Here is a 26,704-nt window from a genome sequence, read left to right as displayed (position 1 = left end):
TACGGTACAGAGTCAATGTGGAGACTATATACAGGGTATTACGGTACAGAGTCAATGTGGAGGCTATATACAGGGGGTACCGGTACAGAGTCAATGTGGAGGCTATATACAGGGTATTACGGTACAGAGTCAATGTGGAGGCTATATACAGGGTATTACGGTACAGAGTCAATGTGGAGACTATATACAGGGTATTACGGTACAGAGTCAATGTAGAGGCTATATACAGGGTGTTACGGTACAGAGTCAATGTGGAGACTATATACAGGGGCACCGGTACAGAGTCAATGTGGAGACTATATACAGGGTATTAGGTACGGTACAGAGTCAATGTGGAGGCTGTATACAGGGGTACTGGTACAGAGTCAATGTGGAGGCTATATACAGGGTATTACGGTACAGAGTCAATGTGGAGACTATATACAGGGTATTACGGTACAGAGTCAATGTGGAGGCTATATACAGGGTATTACGGTACAGAGTCAATGTGGAGGCTATATACAGGGTGTTACGGTACAGAGTCAATGTGGAGGCTATATACAGGGTATTACGGTACAGAGTCAATGTGGAGACTATATACAGGGTATTACGGTACAGAGTCAATGTGGAGACTATATACAGGGTATTACGGTACAGAGTCAATGTGGAGGCTGTATACAGGGTGTTACGGTACAGAGTCAATGTGGAGACTATATACAGGGGCACGGTACAGAGTCAATGTGGAGACTATATACAGGGTATTAGGGTACAGAGTCAATGTGGAGGCTGTATACAGGGTACTGGTACAGAGTCAATGTGGAGGCTGTATACAGGGTGTTACGGTACAGAGTCAATGTGGAGACTATATACAGGGGCACCGGTACAGAGTCAGTGTGGAGACTATATACAGGGTATTACGTACGGTACAGAGTCAATGTGGAGGCTGTATACAGGGGTACTGGTACAGAGTCGATGTGGAGGCTATATACAGGGTGTTACGGTACAGAGTCAATGTGGAGACTATATACAGGGTGTTACGGTACAGAGTCAATGTGGAGGCTATATACAGGGTATTACGGTACAGAGTCAATGTGGAGGCTATATACAGGGTATTACGGTACAGAGTCAATGTGGAGGCTATATACAGGGTATTACGGTACAGAGTCAATGTGGAGGCTATATACAGGGTATTACGGTACAGAGTCAATGTGGAGGCTATATACAGGGTATTACGGTACAGAGTCAATGTGGAGGCTATATACAGGGTATTACGGTACCGAGTCAATGTGGAGGCTATATACAGGGTATTACGGTACAGAGTCAATGTGGAGGCTATATACAGGGTGTTACGGTACAGAGTCAATGTGGAGGCTATATACAGGGTGTTACGATACAGAGTCAATGTGGAGGCTATATACAGGGTGTTACGGTACAGAGTTAATGTGGAGGCTTTATAAAGGGGGTACCTGTACAGAGTCAATGTGGAGGCTATATACAGGACTATACACTATACACCTGTGTTGTTGTCTAGGATGTATAGTCCTAGACCTGTGTTGTTGTAAAGGATGTATAGTCCTAGACCTGTGTTGTTGTCTAGGATGTACAGTCCTAGACCTGTGTTGTTGTATAGGATGTATCGTCCTAGACCTGTGTTGTTGTATAGGATGTATAGTCCTAGACCTGTGTTGTTGTATAGTCCTAGACCTGTGTTGTTGTATAGGATGTATAGTCCTAGACCTGTGTTGTTGTATAGGATGTATAGTCCTAGACCTGTGTTGTTGTATAGGATGTATAGTCCTAGACCTGTGTTGTTGTATAGGATGTATAGTCCTAGACCTGTGTTGTTGTATAGTCCTAGACCTGTGTTGTTGTATAGTCCTAGACCTGTGTTGTTGTATAGGATGTATAGTCCTAGACCTGTGTTGTTGTATAGTCCTAGACCTGTGTTGTTGTATAGTCCTATACCTGTGTTGTTGTATAGGATGTATAGTCCTAGACCTGTGTTGTTGTATAGGATGTATAGTCCTAGACCTGTGTTGTTGTATAGGATGTATAGTCCTAGACCTGTGTTGTTGTATAGTCCTAGACCTGTGTTGTTGTATAGTCCTAGACCTGTGTTGTTGTATAGTCCTAGACCTGTGTTGTTGTATAGTCCTAGACCTGTGTTGTTGTATAGGATGTATAGTCCTAGACCTGTGTTGTTGTCTAGGATGTATAGTCCTAGACCTGTGATGTTGTAAAGGATGTATAGTCCTAGACCTGTGTTGTTGTATAGGATGTATAGTCCTAGACCTGTGATGTTGTAAAGGATGTATAGTCCTAGACCTGTGTGTTGTATAGGATGTATAGTCCTAGACCTGTGTTGTTGTATAGGATGTATAGACCTAGGCCTGTGTTGTTGTATAGTCCTATACCGGTGTTGTTGTATAGGATGTATAGTCCTAGACCTGTGTTGTTGTATAGGATGTATAGTCCTAGACCTGTGTTGTTGTATAGGGTGTATAGTCCTAGACCTGTGTGTTGTAAAGGATGTATAGTCCTAGACCTGTGTTGTTGTAAAGGTTGTATAGTCCTAGACCTGTGTTGTTGTATAGGATGTATAGTCCTAGACCTGTGTTGTTGTATAGGATGTATTGTCCTAGACCTGTGTTGTTGTATAGGCTGTATCGTCCTAGACCTGTGTTGTTGTATAGGATGTATAGTCCTAGACCTGAGTTGTTGTATAGGTTGTATAGTCCTAGACCTGTGTTGTTTTATAGGATGCATAGTCCTAGACCTGTGTTGTTGTATAGGATGTATAGTCCTAGACCTGTGTTGTTGTATAGGATGTATAGTCCTAGACCTGTGTTGTTGTATAGGATGTATAGACCTAGGCCTGTGTTGTTGTATAGTCCTATACCGGTGTTGTTGTATAGGATGTATAGTCCTAGACCTGTGTTGTTGTATAGGATGTATAGTCCTAGACCTGTGTTGTTGTATAGGGTGTATAGTCCTAGACCTGTGTGTTGTAAAGGATGTATAGTCCTAGACCTGTGTTGTTGTAAAGGTTGTATAGTCCTAGACCTGTGTTGTTGTATAGGATGTATAGTCCTAGACCTGTGTTGTTGTATAGGATGTATTGTCCTAGACCTGTGTTGTTGTATAGGATGTATCGTCCTAGACCTGTGTTGTTGTATAGGATGTATAGTCCTAGACCTGTGTTGTTGTATAGGTTGTATAGTCCTAGACCTGTGTTGTTTTATAGGATGCATAGTCCTAGACCTGTGTTGTTGTATAGGATGTATAGTCCTAGACCTGTGTTGTTGTATAGGATGCATAGTCCTAGACCTGTGTTGTTGTATAGGATGTATTGTCCTAGACCTGTGTTGTTGTATAGGATGTATAGTCCTAGACCTGTGTTGTTGTATAGGATGTATAGTCCTAGACCTGTGTTGTTTTATAGGATGTATAGTCCTATACCGGTGTTGTTGTAGAGGATGTATAGTCCTAGACCTGTGTTGTTGTATAGGGTGTATAGTCCTAGACCTGTGTTGTTTTATAGGATGTATATAGTCCTAGACCTGTGTTGTTGTATAGGATGTATAGTCCTAGACCTGTGTTGTTTTATAGGATGTATAGTCCTATACCGGTGTTGTTGTAGAGGATGTATAGTCCTAGACCTGTGTTGTTGTAGAGGATGTATAGTCCTAGACCTGTGTTGTTGTATAGGATGTATAGTCCTAGGCCTGTGTTGTTGTATAGTCCTACACCTGTGTTGTTGTAAAGGATGTATAGTCCTATACCGGTGTTGTTGTATAGGATGTATAGTCCTAGACCTGTGTTGTTGTATAGGATGTATAGTCCTAGACCTGTGTTGTTGTATAGGATGTATTGTCCTAGACCTGTGTGTTGTAGAGGATGTATAGTCCTAGACCTGTGATGTTGTATAGGATGTATAGTCCTAGACCTGTGTTGTTGTATAGGATGTATAGTCCTAGACCTGTGTTGTTGTTGTTGTAAAGGATGTATAGTCCTAGACCTGTGTTGTTGTATAGGATGTATAGTCCTATACCGGTGTTGTTGTATAGGGTGTATAGTCCTAGACCTGTGTTGTTGTATAGGATGTATAGTCCTAGACCTGTGTTGTTGTATAGGGTGTATAGTCCTAGACCTGTGTTGTTGTAAAGGTTGTATAGTCCTAGACCTGTGTTGTTGTAGAGGATGTATAGTCCTAGACCTGTGTTGTTGTATAGGGTGTATAGTCCTAGACCTGTGTTGTTGTAAAGGTTGTATAGTCCTAGACCTGTGTTGTTGTAAAGGATGTATAGTCCTAGACCTGTGTTGTTGTATAGGGTGTATAGTCCTAGACCTGTGATGTTGTATAGGATGTATAGTCCTAGACCTGTGTTGTTGTAAAGGATGTATAGTCCTAGACCTGTGTTGTTGTAAAGGATGTATAGTCCTAGACCTGTGATGTTGTATAGGATGTATAGTCCTAGACCTGTGTTGTTGTATAGGATGTATCGTCCTAGACCTGTGTTGTTGTAAAGGATGTATAGTCCTAGACCTGTGTTGTTGTAAAGGATGTATAGTCCTAGACCTGTGTTGTTGTAAAGGATGTATAGTCCTAGACCTGTGTTGTTGTATAGGATGTATAGTCCTAGACCTGTGTTGTTGTAAAGGATGTATAGTCCTAGACCTGTGTTGTTGTAAAGGATGTATAGTCCTAGACCTGTGTTGTTGTAAAGGATGTATAGTCCTAGACCTGTGTTGTTGTATAGGATGTATAGACCTAGACCTGTGATGTAGTATAGGATGTACAGTCCTAGACCTGTGTTGTTGTAAAGGATGTATAGTCCTAGACCTGTGTTGTTGTAAAGGATGTATAGTCCTAGACCTGTGTTGTTGTAAAGGATGTATAGTCCTAGACCTGTGTTGTTGTAAAGGATGTATTGTCCTAGACCTGTGTTGTTGTAAAGGATGTATAGTCCTAGACCTGTGTTGTTGTAAAGGATGTATCGTCCTAGACCTGTGTTGTTGTATAGGATGTATAGTCCTAGACCTGTGATGTTGTATAGGATGTATTGTCCTAGACCTGTGTTGTTGTCTAGGATGTACAGTCCTGGACCTGTGTTGTTGTATAGGATGTATTGTCCTAGACCTGTGTTGTTGTATAGGATGTATCGTCCTAGACCTGTGTTGTTCTATAGGATGTATAGTCCTAGACCTGTGTTGTTGTATAGGATGTATAGTCCTAGACCTGTGTTGTTGTATAGGATGTATAGTCCTAGACCTGTGTTGTTGTATAGTCCTAGACCTGTGTGTTGCATAGGATGTATTGTCCTAGACCTGTGTTGCTGTATAGGATGTATCGTATCGTCCTAGACCTGTGTTGTTGTATAGGATGTATAGTCCTAGACCTGTGTTGTTGTATAGGATGTATAGTCCTAGACCTGTGTTGTTGTATAGGTTGTATAGTCCTAGACCTGTGTTGTTGTAAAGGATGTATAGTCCTAGACCTGTGTTGTTGTATAGTCCTAGACCTGTGTTGTTATATAGGATGTATAGTCCTAGACCTGTGTTGTTGTATAGGATGTATAGACCTAGACCTGTGTTGTTGTATAGGATGTATAGTCCTAGACCTGTGTTGTTGTATAGGATGTATAGTCCTAGACCTGTGTTGTTGTATAGGGTGTATAGTAATAGACCTGAGTTGTCTGTCACACATTGGCCCCTTTATTTATAGAAAGACCCGTATCCTGATTCTAGATTTATAGAAAGACCCATATCCTGATTCTTGATTTATAGAAAGACCCGTATCCTGATTCTAGATTTATAGAAAGACCCGTATCCTGATTCTTTATTTGTAGAAAGAACCATATCCTGATTCTAGATTTATAGAAAGACCCGTATCCTGATTCTAGATTTATAGAAAGACCCGTATCCTGATTCTTTATTTGTAGAAAGACCCATATCCTGATTCTAGATTTATAGAAAGACCCGTATCCTGATTCTTTATTTGTAGAAAGACCCGTATCCTGATTCTAGATTTATAGAAAGACCCGTATCCTGATTCTAGATTTATAGAAAGACCCGTATCCTGATTCTTTATTTATAGAAAGACCCATATCCTGATTCTTTATTTGTAGAAAGAACCATATCCTGATTCTAGATTTATAGAAAGACCCGTATCCTGATTCTAGATTTGTAGAAAGACCCGTATCCTGATTCTAGATTTGTAGAAAGACCTGTATCCTGATTCTTTATTCGTAGAAAGACCCTTATCCTGATTCTAGATTTATAGAAAGACCCGTATCCTGATTCTAGATTTATAGAAAGACCCGTATCCTGATTCTAGATTTATAGAAAGACCCGTATCCTGATTCTTTATTTGTAGAAAGACCCGTATCCTGATTCTAGATTTGTAGAAAGACCCGTATCCTGATTCTAGATTTATAGAAAGACCCGTATCCTGATTCTATATTTATAGAAAGACCCATATCTTGATTCTGTCAGAAACACTTCTAAGGTGTCCAACTCTCCAGGAATCAGCTTGTACCTTCTACTATTCCCAGAATAGTATTTTTAATTCCTGAATTTAAATGTTATTTTATTAAACCTTTATTTAACTAGGCAAGTCAACGACGGCCTACCCCAGCTCTAACCTGGACGACGCTGGGGCCAATTGTGCGCCGCCCTATGGGACTCCCAATCAGGGCCGGTTGTGATACAGCCTGGATGAACTATCTAAATTAGAATCTCAATTAGAATCTCAATTAGAATCTCAATTAGAATCTCCTGTTCCGTCTGACTAACATGAAATATGTATCACTTTTTTTTTCTTTTTTTTTTCACGCTAATATTTTTCAACCACATCCTTCAATTTGATTTGGGAGTAACAGATTAGACCTCGTTGTGGTAATGTCTCTGGGCCACTTAAACAGAAGTGGCCTTACTGGTAATTCAACTATGGGAAGGTAATAGACAGGTCTTTATAGTAAGACTAATGGACTGATGCAGTAGGTTAGTCCTAACCCGGGGTCGGAGGGAAGGTGAACAGCTGGGTGATTGATGGACATGGTGCCGGTGTGAGCCTGTTGGATCAATGCACAACAACGAGCGACTGTTGTGACATTATCGAGCGGCGGGGTTGGGGGGGGGAGGCTGTCGCTGTATCACCCAGACATCAATAGAGGGTGGGAGGAAAGGGTAGATGGGGAGAGATAGAGACAGAGAAAGAGGGTGACAGCGAGAGAGAGAGAAGGTTAAAGAAGTTTTTTTAAATTAATGAATGTATTTTTACTTACTGTGAAGTCAGCAACGGTAGTAACTCAATATGGCCGCCCCGGGGGAGTGGCTGAGGAGCCTGTAGCTTGAATGCCTTTATTTATCTTGGAATACCTGGTGATGTATAACCTACCCTCTGTGATAGCCTGAGAACTTAATGTCTCTTTCCCTCTCTCTCTCTCTCTCTCTCTCTCTCTCTCTCTCTCTCTCTCTCTCTCTCTCTCTCTCTCTCTGTCCATTTCTCTCTCTCTCTCTCTTTCTCTGTCCATCTCTCTCTCTCTCTCTCTCTGTCCATCTCTCTCTCTCCATCTCTCTTTACGCTCTCTCTTCCTCCCTCCCTCCTCTCTCTCTATCCTCTCTGTCCTCTCTTTCTCTCTCTCTCTGTCCATCTATCTCTCTCTCTCTCTCTCTCTCTCTCTCTCTCTCTCTCCCTCTCCCTCCCTCTCTCTCCCTCTCTCTCTCTCCTCCTCTCTCTCTCTCTCTCTCCACTTTCTCCTCCTCCTCTCTCTCTCCCCCTCTCTTTCCTCTCTCTCTCTTCTCTCTCCCCCCTCTCTCCTCCTCCTCTCTCTCTCTCCTCTCTCTCCTCTCCTCTCTCTCCCCCCTCTCTCTCATCTCTCTCTCCTCTCTCTCCTCCTCCTCTCTCTCTCTCCTCCTCCTCTCTCCCTCTCCTCTCTCTCTCCTCTCTCTCCTCTCTCTCTCTCCTCTCTCTCTCCTCTCTCTCTCCTCTCTCCTCTCTCCATCAGTCCATAGATCCTGCCCAGCAGTTCACCTGGGAGAATTCCAACATGGAAGTGAACAAACCAAAGAACCGCTATGCTAATGTCATCTCATATGACCACTCCAGAGTCGTCCTGACGTCTGTTGATGGTGAGTAGCTCCTCAGCCTAGTTTATAACCTCTCAATAGACTTTTCAGACACCATTCACTCACTGTCAGACTCCGACAGCGGTATAACATGGCATCCTTCATTCACCCCTGTAGTAAAAGGTACACACTGTATATCATGAATGTTTGAAGCTCCAACAGCCACTCAGTCACCTCAACTTCTCTGGAAATACGGTATCTCAATTATTCTGTATCTCATACCCTCTCCCCTCCCTCAATGCCCTCTCCCCTCCCTCCATGCCCTCTCCCCTCCCTCCATGCCCTCTCCCTCCCTCATGCCCTCCCTCCCTCCATGCCCTCTCTCCCTCCATGCCCTCTCCTCTCCCTCCATACCCTCTCCTCTCCCTCCATACCCTCTCTCCCTCCATCCCTCCCTCCATACCCTCTCCCCTCCCTCCATACCCTCTCCCTCTCCCTCCATGCCCTCTCCCCTCCCTCAATGCCCTCTCCCTCCCTCCATGCCCTCTCCTTCCCTCCATGCCCTCTCCCCTCCCTCCATGCCCTCTCCTCCTCCCTCCATGCCCTCTCCCCCCTCCATACCCTCTCCCCTCCCTCCATGCCCTCTCCCTTCCCTCCATGCCCTCTCCCTTCCCTCTATGCCCTCTCCCCTCCCTCCATGCCCTCTCCCTCCCTCCATGCCCTCTCCTCTCCCTCCATGCCCTCTCCCTCCATGCCCTCTCCCCTCCCTCCATGCCCTCTCCCCTCCCTCCATGCCCTCCCTCCATGCCCTCCCCTCCCTCCCCCTCCATACGCTCCATCCCTCCCCCTCCCTCCATGCCCTCTCCCTTCCCTCCATGCCCTCTCCCCTCCCTCCATGCCCTCTCCCCTCCCTCCATGCCCTCTCCCCTCCCTCCATACCCTCTCCCCTCCCTCCATACCCTCTCCCCTCCCTCCATGCCCTCTCCCCTCCCTCCATGCCCTCTCCCCTCCCTCCATGCCCTCTCCCCTCCCTCCATACCCTCTCCCCTCCCTCCATGCCCTCCCCCTCCATGCCCTCTCCCCTCCCTCCATGCCCTCTCCCCTCCCTCCATGCCCTCTCCCCTCCCTCCATACCCTCTCCCCTCCCTCCATACCCTCTCCCCTCCCTCCATGCCCTCTCCCCTCCCTCCATACCCTCTCCCCTCCCTCCATGCCCTCCCTCTCTCTCAGCTGTTCCTGGTAGTGACTACATCAACGCCAACTACATAGACGGCTACAGGAAACAGAATGCCTACATCGCTACGCAGGGCCCTCTTCCCGAGACCCTCAGTGACTTCTGGAGGATGGTGTGGGAGCAGAGGGCTCACACTATCGTCATGATGACACGACTGGAGGAGAAGTCACGAGTAAGTACCATGCCTCTGGCCACGTGTACTGTAGTACATACCGCAGGTCTCACGGGTACGACCATCACTTTCAGGAGATGTCCCTCTTGCTGTACTCCTGTAACAATATAGCAATATGGCTGTCTTGTTATTGTTGTTGTCCATTGGTTGTCTTACTTTGAAGACCTGATCTATGAGTCACTCCTCAGGCCTTTGGACCACCGTCAGTCCTAACAGCCCCCCTCCTCCTCATACTGTCATGCTTTACATAATGTTGTCTTTCTGACTCCTTGAACTTCCTATATAATACCCTTAATACCTTGACCTGGCCCAGATCACATGACACGTCCTGTAGTCAACAACGTCCCTTCTGCTCTTCTAGGATCAGAGTTCTAAGGGCATCTGATTTAATTTATTGTTACCATGAGTCAGCTGTGACAGAGATACCCTACCCTGACAACCACCCTGCTGGCCTGCATCCTGCTGGCCTCATCAGCTATAACAGATCCCTACCATCAGCTGACAACAACCACCCTGCTGGCCTCCATCAGCTATAACAGACAACCACCCTGCTGGCCTGCATCAGCTATAACAGAGATACCTACCTGACAACCACCCTGCTGGCCTCCATCAGCTATAACAGAGATACCCTACCCTGACAACCACCCTGCTGGCCTGCATCAGCTATAACAGAGATACCCTACCCTGACAACCACCCTGCTGGCCTCCATCAGCTATAACAGAGTACCCTTTCTCACACCTGACAGACCACCCTGCTGGCCTCCATCAGCTATAACAGAGATACCCTACCCTGACAACCACCCTGCTGGCCTCCATCAGCTATAACAGAGATACCCTACCCTGACAACCACCCTGCTGGCCTGCAGAGCTATAACAGAGATACCCTACCCTGACAACCACCCTAATGATCAGCTATAACAGAGATACCCTACTTGCTGGCCTCCATCAGCTATAACAGAGATACCCTACCCTGACAACCACCCTGCTGGCCTCCATCAGCTATAACAGAGATACCCTAACACATGAGCTGGCCTGCATCAGCTGTAACAGAGATACCCTACCCTGTCTCAGACACAGTCCTGACAACCACCCTGCTGGCCTGCATCAGCTGTAACAGAGATACCCTACCCTGACAACCACCCTGTGGCTCCATCAGCACAGTCCCTGACAACCACCCTGCTGGCCTGCATCAGCTATAACAGAGATACCCTACCCTTTCTCAGACACAGTCCTGACAACCACCCTGCTGGCCTGCATCAGCTGTGACAGAGATACCCTACCCTGACAACCACCCTGCTGGCCTGCATCAGCTATAACAGAGATACCCTACCCTGTCAACCACCCTGCTGGCCTGCATCAGCTGTAACAGAGATACCCTACCCTGTCTCAGACACAGTCCTGACAACCACCCTGCTGGCCTGCATCAGCTATAACAGAGATACCCTACCCTGTCTCAGACACAGTCCTGACAACCACCCTGCTGGCCTGCATCAGCTGTAACAGAGATACCCTACCCTGTCTCAGACACAGTCCACAACCTGATCAGCTGTACAGAGATACCCTACCCTTTCTCATGCTGGCCTCCATCAGCTATAAAACAGATCAGCTATAACAGATACCCTACCCTAGAGCACAGTCCCTACCCCTGACAACCACCCTGCTGGCCTGCATCAGCTGTAGAGATACAGAGTCCCTACCCTTTCTCAGAGCTGGCCTGCATCAGACAGAGATACCCTACCCTTTCTCAGACACAGTCCTGACAACCACCCTGCTGGCCTATCAGCTGTAACAGAGATACCTACCCTTTCTCAGACACAGTCCAACCACCCTGAGATCAGAACAGAGATACCCTACCCTGTCTAGACACAGTCCTGACAACCACCCTGCTGGCCTGCATCAGCTGTAGAGATACCCTACCCTTTCTCAGACACAGTCCTGACAACCACCCTGCTGGCCTGCATCAGCTATAACAGAGATACCCTACCCTGTCTCAGACACAGTCCTGACAACCACCCTGCTGGCCTGCATCAGCTAAACAGAGATGACCCTGTCTCAGACACAGTCCTGACAACCACCCTGCTGGCCTGCATCAGCTGTAACAGAATACCCTGTCTCAGACACAGATGCTGGCCTGCATCAGCTGTAACAGATACCCTACCCTGTCTCAGACACAGTCCTGACAACACCCTGAGCATCAGCTGTAACAGAGATACCCTACCCTGTCTCAGACACAGTGACAACCACCCTGCTGGCCTGCATCAGCTATAACAGAGATACCCTACCCTGTCTCAGACACAGTCCTGACAACCACCCTGCTGGCCTGCATCAGCTGTAACAGAGATACCCTACCCTGTCTCAGACACAGTTATGATGCCGTAGAAAGAACATTACTCCGGTTCTATGCCTGTGCAGTGGAGAGATGCTTCCAGACTGAGATAATAGAAGACATGTAAAACAGACAGAGATAATAGAGGACATGTAAAACAGACAGAGACAGATAATGAGGTTGTAGAGGTGAATGTCAGATAGAAGATAGGAGAGACAGAGATAATAGAGGACATGTAAAACAGACAGACAGATAATGAGGTTGTAGAGGTGAATGTCAGATAGAAGATAGGAGAGACAGCGATAATAGAGGACATGTAAAACAGACAGAGACAGATAATGAGGCTGTAGAGGTGAATTTCAGATAGAAGATAGGAGAGACAGAGATAATAGAGGACATGTAAAACAGACAGAGACAGATAATGAGGCTGTAGAGGTGAATTTCAGATAGAAGATAGGAGAGACAGAGATAACAGAGGACATGTAAAACAGACAGACAGATAATGAGGCTGTAGAGGTGAATTTCAGATAGGAGAGACAGAGATAACAGAGGACATGTAAAACAGACAGAGATAATAGAGAACAGAAGACATGTAAAACAGCCAGAGATAATAGAGGACATGTAAAACGGACAAAGATAATAGAGGACAGAGGACATGTAAAACAGACAGATAGAACAGCATCCGTGTGACTCAGTCTGACAGAGGAGGCTTCAGTCATTCAAACACTAGGGGGGTGTGGTGACGTGTGTCTCTGAGGGGGTCTGTTTGTGGCAGTGTGGGAACAGAGATGGAGGCTTGTTGTTTACATCCTCTGGACTGAGAAACACAATGATCTCTGTCTGAACTGAGAGACACAATGATCTCTGTCTGAACTGAGAGACACAATGATCTCTGTCTGAACTGAGAGACACAATGATCTCTGTCTGAACTGAGAGACACAATGATCTCTGTCTGAACTGAGAGACACAATGATCTCTGTCTGAACTGAGAGACACAATGATCAACTGAATGATCTCTGTCTGAACTGAGAGACACAATGATCTCTGTCTGAACTGAGAGACACAATGATCTCTGTCTGAACTGAGAGACACAATGATCTCTGTCTGAACTGAGAGACACAATGATCTCTGTCTGAACTGAGAGACACAATGATCTCTGTCTGAACTGAGAGACACAATGATCTCTGTCTGAACTGAGAGACACAATGATCTCTGTCTGAACTGAGAGACACAATGATCTCTGTCTGAACTGAGAGACACAATGATCTCTGTCTGAACTGAGAAACACAATGATCTCTGTCTGAACTGAGAGACACAATGATCTCTGTCTGAACTGAGAGACACAATGATCTCTGTCTGAACTGAGAGACACAATGATCTCTGTCTGAACTGAGAGACACAATGATCTCTGTCTGAACTGAGAGACACAATGATCTCTGTCTGAACTGAGAGACAGATCTCTGTCTGAAATCTCTGTCTGAACTGAGAGACACAATGATCTCTGTCTGAACTGAGAGACACAATGATCTCTGTCTGAACTGAGAGACAATGATCTCTGTCTGAACTGAGAAACACAATGATCTCTGTCTGAACTGAGAGACACAATGATCTCTGTCTGAACTGAGAGACACAATGATCTCTGTCTGAACTGAGAGACATAATTATCTCTGTCTGAACTGAGAGACACAATGATCTCTGTCTGAACTGAGAGACAGGGAAATGTCTGTTTTACAGGAGAGAGTATTTTCGTAGAAAAGATTGGCCTCTTCTATCTGGTACTGCATCCAAATGTCAGCTCTCCTGTTGTCTACACAGTTTCTGTCTGGTTAAGATAGCAGTACTGTTGTTACCTCCTTCCTCTCTCTCTTCCTCCTTCCTCTTCCTCTTCGTGTATCCCAAATCGATGACCGAGTGTATCCTGGTAGCCTTTTAACAAGTCGGCATTTTCAACAGGCTTTCCATTGACTTTGACCTTTTGTTTGGACACAACAACATGCTCTCTGCCTTTGCCCGTCCCAAATGGAGCCCTATTGTAGTGCACTACCTAAAGCAGGTTCTGTTTGGACACAACAACATGCTCTCTGCCTTTGCCCGTCCCAAATGGAGCCCTATTGTAGTGCACTACCTAAAGCAGGTTCTGTTTGGACACAACAACATGCTCTCTGCCTTTGCCCGTCCCAAATGGAGCCCTATTGTAGTGCACTACCTAAAGCAGGTTCTGTTTGGACACAACAACATGCTCTCTGCCTTTGCCCGTCCCAAATGGAGCCCTATTGTAGTGCACTACCTAAAGCAGGTTCTGTTTGGACACAACAACATGCTCTCTGCCTTTGCCCATCCCAAATGGAGCCCTATTGTAGTGCACTACCTAAAGCAGGTTCTGTTTGGACACAACAACATGCTCTCTGCCTTTGCCCGTCCCAAATGGAGCCCTATTGTAGTGCACTACCTAAAGCAGGTTCTGTTTGGACACAACAACATGCTCTCTGCCTTTGCCCATCCCAAATGGAGCCCTATTGTAGTGCACTACCTAAAGCAGGTTCTGTTTGGACACAACAACATGCTCTCTGCCTTTGCCCGTCCCAAATGGAGCCCTATTGTAGTGCACTACCTAAAGCAGGTTCTGTTTGGACACAACAACATGCTCTCTGCCTTTGCCCGTCCCAAATGGAGCCCTATTGTAGTGCACTACCTAAAGCAGGTTCTGTTTGGACACAACAACATGCTCTCTGCCTTTGCCCGTCCCAAATGGAGCCCTATTGTAGTGCACTACCTAAAGCAGGTTCTGTTTGGACACAACAACATGCTCTCTGCCTTTGCCCGTCCCAAATGGAGCCCTATTGTAGTGCACTACCTAAAGCAGGTTCTGTTTGGACACAACAACATGCTCTCTGCCTTTGCCCGTCCCAAATGGAGCCCTATTGTAGTGCACTACCTAAAGCAGGTTCTGTTTGGACACAACAACATGCTCTCTGCCTTTGCCCGTCCCAAATGGAGCCCTATTGTAGTGCACTACCTAAAGCAGGTTCTGTTTGGACACAACAACATGCTCTCTGCCTTTGCCCGTCCCAAATGGAGCCCTATTGTAGTGCACTATCTAAAGCAGGTTCTGTTTGGACACAACAACATGCTCTCTGCCTTTGCCCGTCCCAAATGGAGCCCTATTGTAGTGCACTACCTAAAGCAGGTTCTGTTTGGACACAACAACATGCTCTCTGCCTTTGCCCGTCCCAAACGGAGCCCTATTATAGTGCACTACCTAAAGCAGGTTCTGTTTGGACACAACAACATGCTCTTTGCCCGTCCCAAACGGAGCCCTATTATAGTGCACTACCTAAAGCAGGTTCTGTTTGGACACAACAACATGCTCTTTGCCCGTCCCAAATGGAGCCCTATTGTAGTGCACTACCTAAAGCAGGTTCTGTTTGGACACAACAACATGCTCTCTGCCTTTGCCCGTCCCAAACGGAGCCCTATTGTAGTGCACTATCTAAAGCAGGTTACCATTTGGGGCGCGGCCGCTGCCTGTCTGTGTTCTCGCTATGCTCTGAAGAAGATTGGATCTGAATGGCACAGATAATATGTACTGTTTCAGACTGTTCGTGTACGTGACGAGGTTGTTTCTGGTCCTCTGAAGCTGTTATTTCATGGTGTATAAAGCAGACTTGGGGTTTATCTAGTATTTATTAAAATGTGTTGTTTGGTTCCTGAATTGATAGCCGGGGAGTTATTCACGACAATCCCTGGGTCATCTGTTGACCGTTCCATTTTAATTATCAATGTGTATCCACCGTCCCACGACGCAGCTAGGCAATTCATAAACGTAATCTCCCCTGAAAAAGGTTTTAGCTTGTAACGGACGACCAGTCCGTTTGGATAGCACCCATGCCAGTAGAATGGATTACCAGGCCGTTTGGATAACAACCATGCCAGTAGAATGGATTACCAGGCCGTTTGGATAACAACCATGCCAGTAGACTGGATTACCAGTCCGTTTGGATAGCAACCATGCCAGTAGAATGGATTACCAGTCCGTTTGGATAGCAACTATGCCAGTAGAATGGATTACCAGTCCGTTTGGATAGCAACCATGCCAGTAGAATGGATTACCAGTCCGTTTGGATAGCAACCATGCCAGTAGAATGGATTACCAGTCCGTTTGGATAGCAACCATGCCAGTAGAATGGATTACCAGGCCGTTTGGATAACAACCATGCCAGTAGAATGGATTACCAGTCCGTTTGGATAGCAACTATGCCAGTAGAATGGATTACCAGTCCGTTTGGATAACAACCATGCCAGTAGAATGGATTACCAGTCCGTTTGGATAACAACCATGCCAGTAGAATGGATTACCAGGCCGTTTGGATAACAACCATGCCAGTAGAATCTCAGAAATAATGTCATTATTTATATATATATATATATATATATATATATATATATGTGTAAATACAGTTGAAGTCAGAAGTTTGCATACACCTTAGCCAAATACATTTAAACTCAGTTTTTCACAATTCAATTTAGTCCTAGTAAAAATTCCCTGTCTTAGGTCAGTTAGGATCATTACTTTATTTTAAGAATGTGAAATGTCAGTATAATTGTAGAGAGAATTATTAATTTCATCACATTCCCAGTGGGTCAGAAGTTTACATACACTCAATAATTATTTGGTAACTTTGCCTTTAAATTGTTTAACCTGGGTCAAACGTTTTGGGTAGCCTTCCACAAGCTTCCCACAATAAGTTGGGTGAATGTTGTCCCATTCCTCCTGACAGAGCTGGAGTAACTGAGTCAGGTTTGTTGGCCTCCTTGCTCGCGCACACTTTTTCAGTTCTGCCCACAAATGTTCTATGTGATTGAGGTCAGGTCTTTGTGATGGCCACTCCAATACCTTGACTTTGTTCAGTTGCAAACCTTAGTCTGGCTTTTTTATGGCGGTTTTGGAGCAGTGGCTTCTTCCTTGCTGAGCGACCTTTCAGGTTATATCGATATAGGACTCGTTTTACTGTGGATATAGATACTTTTGTCCCTGTTTCCACCAGCATCTTCACAAGGTCCTTTGCTGTTGTTCTGGGATTGATTTGCACTTTTCACACCAAAATACGTTCATCTCTAGGAGACAGAATGCGTCTCCTTCCTGAGTGGTATGACGGCTGCGCGGTATGAGCGGTATGACCTGAGCGGTATGACGGTCCCATGGTGTTTATATGTTCCCATGGTGTTTATATGGTCCAATGGTGTTTATACGTTCTCATGGTGTTTATATGTTCCCATGGTGTTTATATGTTCCAATGGTGTTTATATGTTCCCATGGTGTTTATACGTTCCCATGGTGTTTATATGTTCCCATGGTGTTTATACGTTCCCATGGTGTTTATATGTTCCCATGGTGTTTATATGTTCCCATGGTGTTTATATGTTCCCATGGTGTTTATATGTTCCCATGGTGTTTATATGTTCCCATGGTGTTTATATGTTCCCATGGTGTTTATATGTTCCCATGGTGTTTATATGTTCCCATGGTGTTTATACGTTCCCATGGTGTTTATATGTTCCCATGGTGTTTATATGTTCCCATGGTGTTTATATATTCCCATGGTGTTTATACGTTCCCATGGTGTTTATATGTTCCCATGGTGTTTATACGTTCCCATGGTGTTTATACGTTCCCATGGTGTTTATATGTTCCCATGGTGTTTATATGTTCCCATGGTGTTTATATGTTCCCATGGTGTTTATATGTTCCCATGGTGTTTATATGTTCCCATGGTGTTTATATGTTCCCATGGTGTTTATATGTTCCCATGGTGTTTATACGTTCCCATGGTGTTTATACGTTCCCATGGTGTTTATACGTTCCCATGGTGTTTATATGTTCCCATGGTGTTTATATGTTCCCATGGTGTTTATACGTTCCCATGGTGTTTAGTGTTTGTACCGATGAACGTGTGATTTTTCCATTGGATGTCAAGCAAAGAGGCAGTGAGTTTGATGGTAGGCCTTGAAATACATCCACAGGTACACTTCCAATTGACTCAAATGATGTCAATTAGCCTATCAAAAGATTCTAAAGCCATGGCATCATTTTCTGGAATTTTCCAAGCTGTTTAAAGGCACAGTCAACTTGTATGTAAACTTCTGACCCACTGGAATTGTGATACAGTGAATTATAAGTGAAATAATCTGTCTGTAAACAATTGTTGGGAAAATGACTTGTGTCATGCACAAAGTAATGTCCTAACTGACTTGCCAAAACTATAGTTTGTTAACAAGAAATCTGTGGAGTGGATGAAAAACGAATTTCAATGACTCCAACATAAGTGTATGTAAACTTCCGACTTCAACTGTATATATATATGTGTGTCTGTGTGTATATATATATATATATGTGTATATATGTATGTTTTTTGGTAACTGATTTTTAAAGCTCCACCCACGGCTGTTTCCTCTGCTTCGCGTCGGGTTTTTAAAACAGTCCTTAGCCAGACGTTATCACACAACAGCCTCAGCGTTCTCATGTCTTATTGCTTCATTGTTTGTTCCTTTCAAGCTTGATCGAGCTTCAAATCAAATGGTGTTCGCCACGTACACAGTCGACAGCAGGTATAAATGGTGGCATAAATGGTGGTATAAATGGTGGTATAAATGGTGGTATAAATGGTGGCATAAATGGTGGTATAAATGGTGGCATAAATGGTGGCATAAATGGTGGTATAAATGGTGGTATAAATGGTGGTATAAATGGTGGTATAAATGGTGGTATAAATGGTGCAGTGAAATGCTTACGTGCCTTACTGCCTCAACACTGCAGTACATTTATCTATATCAATATGAGTACAAATGAACAGGTGATGAGGAAGTAGTGTATCGTAGTTAACTGATAAGGACACAATAGGGGAAAGGGGGAATACCTAGTCAGTTGTACAACTGAATGCATTCAACTGAAATGTGTCTTCCGAATTTAAACCCAACACCCTCTGAATCAGAGAGGTGCAGGGGAGCTGCCATAATTAAAATCCACGTCATCGACGCCCAGGGGAACAGTGAGTTAACTGCCTTGTTCAGGGGCAGAACGGCACATTTTTTACCTTGTCAGCTCGGGGATTCGGTTATTGGCACAGTGCTCCTACTCACTGAGCTACTTGCCGCCCCACACAATAGGATATACAGTATAAATTGTGAATGTGCTATGTCAACTATAACATTATTTACAATTATAACAAAACACTTGTTTTTACTGCTCTAATTACATTGGTTAAGAGTTTATAATAGCAATAAGGCACCTCGGTGGTTTGTGGTATATGGCCAATATACCACGGCTTAGGGCTGTGTCCAGGTACTCTGCATTGCGTAAGAACAGGTCTTATTGGTTTATTGGTATTTGTATTTATTATGGATCCCCATTAGTTCCTGCCAAGGCAACAGCTACTCTTCCTGGGGTTTATTATGGATCCCCATTAGTTCCTGCCAAGGCAGAAGCTACTCTTCCTGGGGTTTATTATGGATCCCCATTAGTTCCTGCCAAGGCAGCAGCTACTCTTCGTGGGGTTTATTATGGATCCCCATTAGTTCCTGCCAAGGCAGCAGCTACTCTTCCTGGGGGTTTATTATGGATCCCCATTAGTTCCTGACAAGGCAACAGCTACTCTTCCTGGGGTTTATTAAGGATCCCCATTAGTTCCTGCCAAGGCAGCAGCTACTCTTCCTGGGGTTTATTAAGGATCACATCAAGGCAACAGCTTATATATCCCCATTAGTTCCTGCCAAAATATAACTTCCTGGGGTTTATGGATCCCCACTAGTTCCTCAAGGCAACAGCTACTCTTCCTGGGGTCCAACATCAGTTATATACAATTCAAAATATAACATGACACTTTTCACAACACATTCGGTGTGTTCTCTCAGACTACTCTACTATCACATATCTACAATACAATGTGTGTGTAGAGTGTGTGTGTCTCTTCACAGTCCCCGCTGTTCCATAAGGTGTATTTTTATCTGTTTTTTCTGATTCTACTGCTTAGCCACATCCCACACCTCTTCGTTCCTCATTGCTGAATTATAGAGTGTATCACAACCGGCTGTGATTGGGAGTCCCATAGGGCGGCGCACAATTGGCCCAGCATCGACCCGGGTTTGGCCGGTGTAGGCCGTCATTGTAAATAAGAATTTGTTCTCAACCTCTTCAACCTATGGGGGCGCTATGTCATTATTGGATAAAAAAAAACGTGCCCGTTTTAAGCGCAATATTTTGAAAAGATGCTCGACTATGGATATAATTGGCAGCTTTGGAAAGAAAACACTCTGACGTTTTCAAAACTGCAAAGATATTATCTGTGAGTGCCCCAGAACTGATGCTACAGGCGAAACCAAGATGAAACCTCAAACAGGAAATGAGCAGAATTTTTGAGGCTCTGTTTTACTATCGTCTCCTTATATGGCTGTGAATGTGCCGTGAACGAGCTTATGCTCTCTGCCATTCGTCCAAGATGTCTGCAGCATTGTGACGTATTTGTAGGCATATCATTGGAAGATTGGCCATAAGAGACTACATTTGCCAGGGGTCCGCCCGGTGTCCTTTGTCTAAGTTGGTGCGTAATTCCCAGCTGCAATCATTTTACCATGCGATTCAGAGGGAGAAGCACACTTCCAGGAACGATACATCATTGAAGAGATATGTAGAAAAACACCTTGAGGATTGATTCTAAACAACATTTGCCATGTTTCAGTCGATATTATGGAGTTATTTTGGAAAAAGTTTGGCGTTTTTATAACTGAATTTTCGGGGTTTTTTGGTAGCCAAACATGACGCAGAAAACGGACCGCTTTCTCCTGCACAAATAATCTTTCGGGAAAACTGAACATTTGCTATCTAACAGAGTCTCCTCATTGAAAACATCCGAAGTTCTTCAAAGGTAAATTATTTATTTGAATGTTTTTCCGGTTTTTGTGAAAATGTTGCCTGCTAATGCTAACGCTAAATGCTAATGCTAAATGCTAACGCTAAATGCTAATGCTAGTTTTTCTATGGCTGAGAAGCATATTTTTTAAAATCTGAGATGACAGTGTTGTTAACAAAAGGCTAAGCTTGAGAGCTAGCATATTGATTTCATTTCATTTGCGATTTTCATGAATAGTTAACGTTGCATTATGGTAATGAGCTTGAGGCTGTATTCACGATCCCGGATCCGGGATGGCTCGCCGCAAGAAGTTAACTGACTTACCTAGCTAATTAAAGGTTAAAATTTATTTTAAAAAATACATATATATTTTTAAGTTGAATCTGCAAAAGACTCCAGTGTTGGCTTGGAGCGAGGAGCTACGAGCTACGAGCTAGCAACAAGGTGTTTTACGCCAACTTGCCTGTCGTAATGGGGCCAATGTCAAAACTCTGCCTAATGGAGCCAACGTCAAACTCTGCCTAATAGAGCCAACGTCAAACTCTGCCTAATGGAGCCAACGTCAAACTCTGCCTAATGGAGCCAACATCAAACTCTGCCTAATAGAGCCAACGTCAAACTCTGCCTAATGGAGCCAACGTCAAACTCTGCCTAATGGAGCCAACGTCAAACTCTGCCTAATAGAGCCAACGTCAAACTCTGCCTAATGGAGCCAACGTCAAACTCTGCCTAATAGAGCCAACGTCAAACTCTGCCTAATGGAGCCAACGTCAAACTCTGCCTAATGGAGCCAACGTCAAACTCTGCGTAATAGAGCCAACGTCAAACTCTGCCTAATGGAGCCAACGTCAAACTCTGCCTAATGGAGCCAACGTCAAACTCTGCCTAATAGAGCCAACGTCAAACTCTGCCTAATAGAGCCAACGTCAAACTCTGCCTAATGGAGCCAACGTCAAACTCTGCCTAATAGAGCCAACGTCAAACTCTGCCTAATAGAGCCAACGTCAAACTCTGCCTAATAGAGCCAACGTCAAACTCTGCCTAATGGAGCCAACGTCAAACTCTGCGTAATGGAGCCAACGTCAAACTCTGCGTAATGGAGCCAACGTCAAACTCTGCCTAATAGAGCCAACGTCAAACTCTGCCTAATAGAGCCAACGTCAAACTCTGCGTAATGGAGCCAACGTCAAACTCTGCCTAATGGAGCCAACGTCAAACTCTGCCTAATAGAGCCAACGTCAAACTCTGCCTAATAGAGCCAACGTCAAACTCTGCCTAATAGAGCCAACGTCAAACTCTGCCTAATGGAGCCAACTTCAAACTCTGCGTAATAGAGCCAACGTCAAACTCTGCCTAATAGAGCCAACGTCAAACTCTGCCTAATGGAGCCAACGTCAAACTCTGCCTAATAGAGCCAACGTCAAACTCTGCCTAATAGAGCCAACGTCAAACTCTGCCTAATAGAGCCAACGTCAAACTCTGCCTAATAGAGCCAACGTCAAACTCTGCCTAATAGAGCCAACGTCAAACTCTGCCTAATGGAGCCAACGTCAAACTCTGCCTAATAGAGCCAACGTCAAACTCTGCGTATCTGTTACTCCGGTATTGAAAAGGAAAATAACACAGGTGTGGATAGATGTTGTGTCAGGTTCTGGTCTGTGTGTATCTGTCATGTTATATAGTTGTGGCCCCTAGCATTTAGCCCTTACCTCTTTAACGTCAGGCTTGGTAGAGGGGAAGGTTTGTCCCACAGACTGATGTGACCAGGTGGTCACTCCTGCTGTCTCCCTCTAGGCTGCCATCACTGGATGAATTAGACACATGACGTCAGATGCGTCCCAGACAGCACCTTGTACCCTATGTCGTTGTAGTGCACTATATATAGGGAATAGGGTGCCATTTTGGAACACGTTACATTTATGTTATAACCCAGAACAGAATTCTGGGTAGTGGGTAGCAGACATTTTCCACAAAATGGTCTCCGAAGCGAACGTAAACGACGGATGCTGATGATCCAACCAGCTATTAGCTTGTTGATAATAAAACAGTCTGTCTGGACAGAATGTTCCGCCTGTTCCATTGAGGGACAGTGGAGCTGCTGGGGCTCCATGAGGCTTTGGAGAGATATTGGGCAATATTATCTGTTACTGCGTATGTCTTTATACCCTGTCTCACCAGCGTACCACATTGTTGTGCATTGGGCCAGGAGTTTTCCCTGGTCAACATGACCTGACTAGGAAAGACTCCGGAACCCCAGTGTATGATATTTAGAGAAGCATGAGGTCAAACTCTGGACCCGACTGATTGTGTTCTTCCTCCTCTACCAGGTGAAGTGTGACCAGTACTGGCCTGTCAGAGGGACAGAGACCTATGGTATGATACAGGTCAGCATGTTGGATACTGTGGAGCTGGCTACCTACAGCGTACGCACCTTCGCTCTCTACAAGGTAAGGGACTCTCATTCTGTCTCTGTCTCTCTCTCTCTCTCTCTCTGTCTCTCTCTCTCTCTGTCTCTCTGTCTGTCGATCTCTCTCACTCGATCTCTGTGTCTCTCTCTCTCTCTCTCTCTCTCAGTCTGCCTCTCACTCGATCTGTCTCTCTCTTTCAATTCAATTCAAGGGGCTTTATTGGCATGGGAAACATGTGTTAACATTGCCAAAGCAAGTGAGGTAGCTAATATACAAAAGTGAAATAAACAATCAAAATTAACAGTAAACATTACATTACACATACAGAAGTGTCAAAACAATAAAGACATTACAAATGTCATATTACGTATATATACAGTGTTGCAACGATGTACAAATGGTTAAGGGTACACAAGGGAAAATAAATAAGCTTAAATATTGGTTGTATTTACAATGGTGTTTGTTCTTCACTGGTTTCCCTTTTCTTGTGGCAAATCTTGCTGCTGTCACAAATCTTGCTGCTGTGATGGAACACTGTGGAATTTCACCCAATAGATATGGGAGTTCATCAAAATTGGGTTTGTTTTCGTATTCTTTGTGGATCTGTGTAATCTGAGGGAAATATGTGTCTCTAATATGGTCATACGTTGGACAGGAGGTTAGGAAGTGCAGCTCAGTTTCCACCTCATTTTGTGGGCTGTGTGCACATAGCCTGTCTTCTCTTGAGAGCCATGTCTGCCTACGGTGGCCTTTCTCAATGGCAAGGCTATGCTCACTGAGTCTGTAAATAGACAAAGCTTTCCTTAAGTTTGGGTCAGTCACAGTGGTCAGGTATTCTGCCGCTGTGTACTCTCTGTGTAGGGCCAAATAGTATTCTAGTTTGCTCTGTTTTTTTTGTTAATTCTTTCCAATGTGTCAAGTAATTATATTTTAGTTTTCTCATGATTTGGTTGGGTCTAATTGTGCTGTTGTCCTGGGGCTCTGTGGGGTGTGTTTGTGTTTGTGAACAGAGCCCCAGGACCAGCTTGCTTAGGGGACTCATCTCCAGGTTCATCTCTCTGTAGGTGATGGCTTTGTTATGGAAGGTTTAGGAATCACATCCTTTTAGGTGGTTGTAGAATTTAATGGCTCTTTTGATAAATAGCGGGTATCAGCCTAATTCTGCTCTGCATGCATTATTTATTTTACGTTGTACATGGAGGATATTTTAGCAGAATTCTGCATACAGAGTCTCAATTTGGTGTTTGTCCCATTTTGTGAAGTCTTGGTTGGTGAGCGGACCCCAGACCTCACAGCCATAAAGGGCAATGGGCTCTATGACTGATTCAAGTATTTTTAGCCAGATCCTAATTGGTATGTTGAATTTTATGTTCCTTTTGATGGCATAGAATTCCCTTCTTGCCTTGTCTCTCAGATCGTTCACAGCTTTGTGGAAGTTACCTGTGGCGCTGATGTTTAGGCCAAGGTATGTATCGTTTTTTGTGTGCTCTAGGGCAACAGTGTCTAGATGGAATTTGTAATTGTGGTCCTGGCGACTGGACCTTTTTTGGAACACCATTATTTTTGTCTTACTTAGATTTACTGTTAGGGCCAATGTCTGACAGAATATGTGCAGAATATCTAGGTGCTGCTGTAGGCCCTATTGGTTGGTGACAGAAGCACCAGATCATCAGCAAACAGTAGACATTTGACTTCAGATTCGAGTAGGGTGAGGCCGGGTGCTGCAGACTTTTCTAGTGCCCGTGCCAATTCATTGATATATATGTGGAAGAGGGTGGGGCTTAAGCTGCATCCCTGTCTCACCCCACAGCCCCGTGGGAAGAAATGTGTGTGTTTTTTGCCAATTTTAACCGCACACTTGTTGTCTGTGTACATGGATTTTATAATGTCGTATGTTTTACCCCCAACACCACTTTCCATCAATTTGTATAGCAGACCCTCATGCCAAATATATATTTTTTTTAAATCAACAAAGCATGAGAAGACTTTGTTTTGGTTTGTTTGGTTGTCAATTAGGGTGTGCAGGGTGAATACATGGTCTGTTGTACAGTAATTTGGTAAAAAGCCAATTTGACATTTGCTCAGTACATTGTTTTCATTGAGGAAATGTACGAGTCTGCTGTTCATGATAATGCAGAGGATTTTCCCAAGGTTGCTGTTGACGCATATCCCACGATAGTTATTGGGGTCAAATTTGGCTCCACTTTTGTGGATTGGTGTAACGGTTTTCTTTAGGTGAAGTAGAGGCGGACCAAAATGCAGCGTGGTTGTTATTCATTGTTCTTTAATAAAGAAACTGTCCACGAATGAACTAACAAAACAACAAACGTGCGAAAACCTAAAACAGTCCTATCTGGTGCAAAACACAGAGACAGGAACAATCACCCACAAACACACAGTGAAACCCAGGCTACCGAAATATGGTTCCCAATCAGAGACAATTACTAACAACTGCCTCTGATTGAGAACCATATCAGGCCAGACATAGAAATAGACAAACAAGACATCCAACATAGAATGCCCACTCAGATCACACCCTGACCAACCAAAACATAGAAACATACAAAGCAAACTATGGTCAGGGTGTGACAATTGGGGTGATAAGTCCTTGGTTCCAAATATTGGGGAAGAGGAAATTGTCTAAAAGGGATTGAATTTGTTGTTGCCTAATTGTTTTTTGGTTGGTTTCCAAACTGAATTTCTTCCATCTATAGCATTTCTTAATGTTACTCAGTTCCTTTGGCTTTGATGCCTCATGATTGAGTATTGCTCTTTTCAAGTAGACTGTGATTTTGCTGTGGTCTGATAGGGGTGTCAGTGGCCTGACTGTGAACGCTCTGAGAGACTCTGGGTTGAGGTCAGTGATAAAGTAGTCTACAGTACTACTGCCAAGAGATGAGCTATAGGTGTACCTACCATAGGAGTCCCCTCAAAGCATACCATTGACGATGTACATACCCAGCGTGCGACAGAGCTGCAGGAGTTGTGACCCGTTTTTGTTGGTTATGTTGTCATAGTTGTGCCTAGGGGGGCATATGTGGGAGGGAATGCTGTCACCTGCAGGCAGGTGTTTGTCCCCCTGTGTGCTGAGGGTGTCAGGTTCTTGTCCGGTTCTGGCATTTAGGTCGCCACAGACTAGTACATGTCCCTGGGCCTGGAAATGATTGATTTCCCCCTCCAGGATGGAGAAGCTGTCTTCATTAAAATATGGGGATTCTAGTGGGGGGATATAGGTAGCACACAGGAGGACATTTTTCTCTGTTAAGATATTTTCCTTTTGAATTTCTAGCCAAATGTAAAATGTTCCTGTTTTGGTTAGTTTCATGGAGTGAGTTAGGTCTGCTCTATACCAAATTAGCATACCCCCTGAGGCCCTTCCCTGTTTCACACCTGGTAGTCTGGTGGATGGGACTACCAGCTCTCTGTAACCGAGAGGGCAACCAGTGGGTCTGTCTCCTCTATACCAGGTTTCTTTCAGGATGACAATGTCTGTATTACCGATTTCTTTGGTGAAGTCCAGGTTTCTGCTCTTTAGGCCAAAGGCAGATGACCTCAGGCCTATTCCAGGATGGTATAGTGAAGGCTTCGTGTTCCATAAAGTGTCCAATGTTG

General features: G+C 44.5%; 1 protein-coding gene across 1 annotated transcript in view; it reads left to right on the top strand.

Annotated features, from left to right (window-relative positions):
- Positions 1-26,704, top strand: part of LOC118402472 (receptor-type tyrosine-protein phosphatase F) — a 359,072-nt gene that overhangs the window by 302,136 nt on the left and 30,232 nt on the right. The window contains exons 30-32 of the mRNA XM_052476034.1: positions 7,972-8,112; positions 9,280-9,455; positions 23,012-23,131. Coding sequence (XP_052331994.1) covers positions 7,972-8,112; positions 9,280-9,455; positions 23,012-23,131 — 437 coding nt within the window. The remainder of the gene's footprint in view (positions 1-7,971; positions 8,113-9,279; positions 9,456-23,011; positions 23,132-26,704) is intronic.

Source organism: Oncorhynchus keta, chromosome 23 (genome assembly GCF_023373465.1).
Source record: "Oncorhynchus keta strain PuntledgeMale-10-30-2019 chromosome 23, Oket_V2, whole genome shotgun sequence".
Lineage (NCBI taxonomy): Eukaryota > Metazoa > Chordata > Actinopteri > Salmoniformes > Salmonidae > Oncorhynchus > Oncorhynchus keta.
The sequence above is the reverse complement of the archived record's forward strand: the minus strand, read 5'-3'. Positions and strand labels throughout refer to the sequence as shown.